The sequence below is a fragment of the Cebus imitator genome, unplaced genomic scaffold (assembly GCF_001604975.1).
Source record: "Cebus imitator isolate Cc_AM_T3 unplaced genomic scaffold, Cebus_imitator-1.0 Scaffold491, whole genome shotgun sequence".
In the NCBI taxonomy this organism is placed as follows: Eukaryota; Metazoa; Chordata; class Mammalia; order Primates; family Cebidae; genus Cebus; species Cebus imitator.
The window spans coordinates 154,642-159,015 of record NW_016107806.1 but is presented as its reverse complement, the minus strand read 5'-3'; the positions used below and the strand labels follow the sequence as shown (position 1 = coordinate 159,015).

At 52.5% G+C, this 4,374-nt stretch overlaps 1 protein-coding gene across 7 annotated transcripts; it reads right to left on the bottom strand.

Moving 5' to 3' along the window:
• Positions 1 to 1,313: 1,313 nt before the first annotated feature.
• On the bottom strand, positions 1,314 to 4,173 carry IVL (involucrin). 7 transcript variants are annotated; one of them, XM_017513273.2, is made up of 3 exons: positions 4,094 to 4,173; positions 2,010 to 2,909; positions 1,314 to 1,919 (listed from the first exon to the last, which is right to left on the bottom strand). In XM_017513273.2, the coding sequence occupies exons 2-3, from the start codon at positions 2,871 to 2,873 to the stop codon at positions 1,647 to 1,649; spliced, it is 1,137 nt and encodes a 378-aa protein (XP_017368762.1). In that variant the 5' UTR covers positions 2,874 to 2,909; positions 4,094 to 4,173; the 3' UTR covers positions 1,314 to 1,646. The 7 variants fall into 7 exon arrangements, with proteins under 7 accessions (XP_017368762.1, XP_017368764.1, XP_017368766.1 ...); XM_017513275.2 differs by having other exon boundaries at positions 1,314 to 1,892; XM_017513277.2 differs by having other exon boundaries at positions 1,314 to 1,820.
• Between the last annotated feature and the right edge of the window lie 201 nt (positions 4,174 to 4,374).

The window sequence follows — 4,374 nt, the reverse complement described above, 5'->3', positions numbered from 1 at the left end:
TTATGAGGACTTGAGCCTGCCTTCTCATGGTCTAAGTCATGAGAACCACTGACAAGTGCTGACCCAAGGAGGGTTGTGGTTAGAACAGAATTTTAAGTAGAACACCCTGTCCTCTGGGTGATGAATGGAATGCAGGGTGTGTGGAGATAGAGAGCAAGAGAGGCCAGCTGGAAGGCTGTTGCAACAATTCAAGTAAGAAATGACTTCAGGCAGAGCTCAGGTGTTGGTGGACACAGCGAGGACTCGATCCTTGATGGGAGTGGGTAGGGAAGAGGAGGAAGAATGAGGAATAATTGTGAATGCACAGATGGCAGTGGCGGTTTCCTTACCTCAAAGAGAGAACGCCTAAGGAGGAAACACAGTGAGTGTTGCTGGGGTTGGGTGGGGAGGAAGAAATGCCAAGTGCTGCGCTGTGCAGATCTGGAGCTCAGTAGGGAAGTCTCTGATATCTCCTTGTGCCTGCAGTAAAATAGCTTTGAGTAGCTTGAGACAGCCTGCCTAAAATGTGGTGGTTAATTAATTAAAAGTGAACAATTTGAAAAATTAAAGGCAGCGCTTTTCCCAGGAAAGAACGCCTGGTCCTGATGTGATTGATGGCAATAAAGACTATGGAGATGTCAGGGAGCCAGGTAGCAGGAGGGTGACATCTGCAGTGGCTGGGTCTGTATTTCTCCAGCTTGGTCAGTAGTTTTGGCCTCCACGACTGCACTGGCCTAATGTTTACTTCCTTTAATCATGCTGTCACTTTCCCTCAGAGACAATCTGGAACACCTCCTCTCCCCACCTTGCCCAATTCTATCTCTATTGCTTTTCTAAAGTCTTCCTCAGCCAAGCAGGCAGACCATAAGACTTTTGGAAATCATGAGAGAAAACCCAGGCAGAAGAGCCTGGAAATGTTTCCAGGGAAGAGACCAGAACCTAGATGGAGCCCCCAAGCTTTCCTAGCATCTTCTCAGTTCCCCTCCTGAGAGGAGCTGAGTTGGGTGCAGAAGGTGGGCTCTGCAGGGGCTGGGTGGGGTGTTGCGGTGTAAGGTCGTGTTGGGTTGGGATACAACCAGAACCACTATCTCCTTTTCATGACCGGCAAGTGCTGTTGTCAAGTGCATAAGTGAAATCGTTTTTGTTTTTGTTTGATTTGGGTTTTATTTTGTTTTCAGGAACTGTTGGATCTATTGAGTGGTTTGGGGACCAAAATTTTAAAAAAAGATTAAGATGTCTGTCCTCCTTTGAGAAAGGGCCATAGGAGTCTCTTGCAGCCATTGACCCGTACACAAGTTTTTATGTGGTGAGAGAGAAGAAAAAGCTAAAGAGAATAGAGGATCCCAAGACTTCCAGGATTTATTACGTATCATTGTACACACTCACTGATTCGGCTTCAGTACTGGGGAAGTAGGGATTCCTATTGTAACAGCAGTCCCTCAAGTAGAGGCTCTGCTCACCTGAGGTTGGGATTGGGCTCATTGAGGGTGGCACTGGACAATAATTCCCTCTCTCCCTCACCCTCACCCTGTTAAAGAGACATGTGGAGGGGCAGAGTCAAGTTCACAGATGAGACGGGACACCTAGGGGACCCGAATTAATTGGGAACAGTGGCTCTCTCTTCTCTTGTGTGAGACGATCTGAGGGCCTCTGGACACTGCAGGTGGTTACTTTTGCTGCCACTGCACCTCCTGCTTCTGCTGCTGCTGGTCTACAGGAAGCAACACTTCACCCTTTGAGGGCAGGGCTTGTTGGATGTCTTGGGCCTGGCCTGGAGCTGGGGCAAACACGGGCTGCTCCAGCTGCCTCTCCTGCTGTTCCAGGTCCTTCAGCTGCCCCTCCTGCTGTTCCTCCTGCTGCTCTGGGTGCTCTAGTTGCTTCTCCTGCTGCTCCAGGTGCTTTGGCTGCCCCACCTGCTCTGGGAGCTCCAGCTGTGCCTCCTGCTTCCCCAGGTGTTTCAGCTGCCCCTCTTGCTGCTCCGGGTGTTCCAGCTGCTTCTCCTCCTGCTCCAGGTGCTTTGACTGCCCTACCTGCTGCTCTGGGAGCTCCAGCTGCCCCTCCTGCTGCTCCAGGTGCTCTAGCTGCCCCTCCTGCTGCTCCAGATGCTTCAGCTGTTCCTCCTGCTGCTCTAGATGCTTCAACTGCTCCTCCTCCTCCTCCAGCTTCTTCAGCTTCCCCTCCTGCTGCTCTGGGTGTTCTAGTTGCTTCTCCAGCTGTTCCAGGTGCTTTGGCTGATCCACCTGCTCTGGGAGCTCCAGTTGCCCCTCCTGCTGCTCCAGGTGCTTCAGCTGCCCTTTCTGCTCTTCCAGGTGCTTCAGCTGCCCCTCCTGCTGCTCCAGGTACTTCGGCTGCCCACTCTGTTGCTCTGGGAGCTCCAACGGCTTCTCCTGCTGCTCCAGGTGCTTCAGTTGCCCCTCCTGCTGCTCTGGGAACTCCAACAATTGCTTTTTCTTTGTTCCCAGTTGGTCATCTCTCTTGGCTAGCTCTTGATCCAGTTGCTGGTCCAAGAGCTTCTTCTCTTCTTCCAGCTGTCCCTGTAGCTGCTGCTTCTCCCTTTGTGCTTCCTCCTGCTTAAGCTGTTGCTCAGGGTTTCCTGCTTTCTGATGTTCCTTGTCCTGCCCCCAGTGCTGTTGCTGCCGTTCCTGCCCCTGTGCTTGCTGCTGCTGCTCACATTCGTGCTCAGGCACTCCCTTTACAATAGTCACGTGTTTTTCCTCATGCTTTGACGGGCCCTCCACTGGGAGCTCGACAGGCACCTTCTGGCACGGGGGAGGCAGTGGAACTGGCTGCTCCCTTTGCTCCTGCTGGGTATTGATTGGAGGAGGAACAGTGTTGAGGAGCTCCTGACTGAGGGCAGGGGGGAGGGTCACTGGCAGCGTGTGTTGTTGGGACATCTTATAAGCTGCTGTCAACCTGAAAGACAGAGGGGTCTGATGCACAGACTGAGGGCAAAGGAAGTAGATGAAACCTTGGAAATCTGCGGAAGTACCTGGTTTGGTTTCTTAGCATCCCCACTTCCCTTGAGCAGGGTACTTACTATCCTACCACCTCCGGATTATCATTCCCCCAAAGCATCAGAGAGTGAAGGGTGGAAATGGGGAGGGCAGGGAAACGTCCTCCTAGGGGCCTCCTTGTTCCCAGGGGAGAGCCAACAAGGAGATCTGTCTGCAGGGCTATTCTACAAGGGTGCTGGCTGTCATCTCACTGTCTGCTCTTGTCTAGTCCTTCTGCCCACCCTCATCGCTCCAAGGACCAAGTAGCAGAGATACATTCTGGGATTACGTCACAGTGAGAAGTAAGGCATTAGGGAACAAACGTTCTCTTAGAGGACACCAAGTTCAGAAAGCCAATAGGCTGTGCCAGAGAGGATCAGAGAGGTCATGACGTGAGCTCCAGACTGGAGCCACATGACCTATTCTGGGCCCGCATCTCCCACTGAGTGCTGTGTGTTTCTGGGCGAGTCACTTAGTCTCCTAGGCCTTGGATTTCTCCTCTGCAAAGCCAGCAGGTTGGCCTGTCCACCCCAGGGCTTCTTTCTCTCCTGACCTCCTGAGGTTTAGCTGCAGTCCTGGTGTCTGGGGTGGGGATGAGGGGAGCTGGAACGTTGCTGAGAGTTGGCACTTGTTCTTCCAAGTCTTATACTTCTAAGTTGGGTCTTCCTGCCCCTGCTCTGCCTAGGTTTCTCCAAATAGAAAGTTTTCCTTATTCTGCAGTCCCCTCTGTGCAGCATGGCGCCCCCAAAAAAGGTAGAAGGTTTTCCCTGAACCCCTTGCCTCCACAAAGAAGGCAAAATGATGGTCAGTCAAAACTCAAGAGGTTTAGGAAAGAAATTGACTGCCATTTCCCTTCTCCCTTCCTTCCTTCTCTCTCACAAACAAATCCAAAAATATGGTCACAAGAAGAGACAGGACATAGGATGGTTACTCTCTGTTCTGCATTTCTGTTCCAAAGCACTTTTCTCTCAGTACAGTGACCTGAGTCCCCCTAGACGGAAAGTCCAGTTGAAACCAGCCCCAGAGCAATGCCCACCCCCACCCAGGCTGCCCACCCGAACCCCATCGTATGCTGTCGGAGGTCCCACGTCCCAGCCCTGGTTCTACCATCCAACACTTACCAGACTCACAGTAAGGCGGAGGCAGAGGCTCTGGCGGAGTGCTGAGCTGAGCAGGAGTCAAGGCACTCTTTATATCATTCTCCAGCCTGGCCTCCCTCCAGGTTGAAGGTGATGGACAGGTTTCACCACTCTAGTTGGTCAACTTCCTCTAGCCCCTTCCTGACTCACCACAGGCATCTGAAGCAGCAACCCTTCAGGGCCCCATTCCCAGGGACACATAGCTTGTGCCTGGCCAGATGGTTCTGGGAGCCCAACTATTCCTGCGATGCTTTTCTGACCTG

Excerpts from the sequence above, each read along its gene's own strand:
- IVL (XM_017513270.2), bottom strand. The coding sequence starts at position 2,873 with ATGTCCCAACAACACACGCTGCCAGTGACCCTCCCCCCTGCCCTCAGT.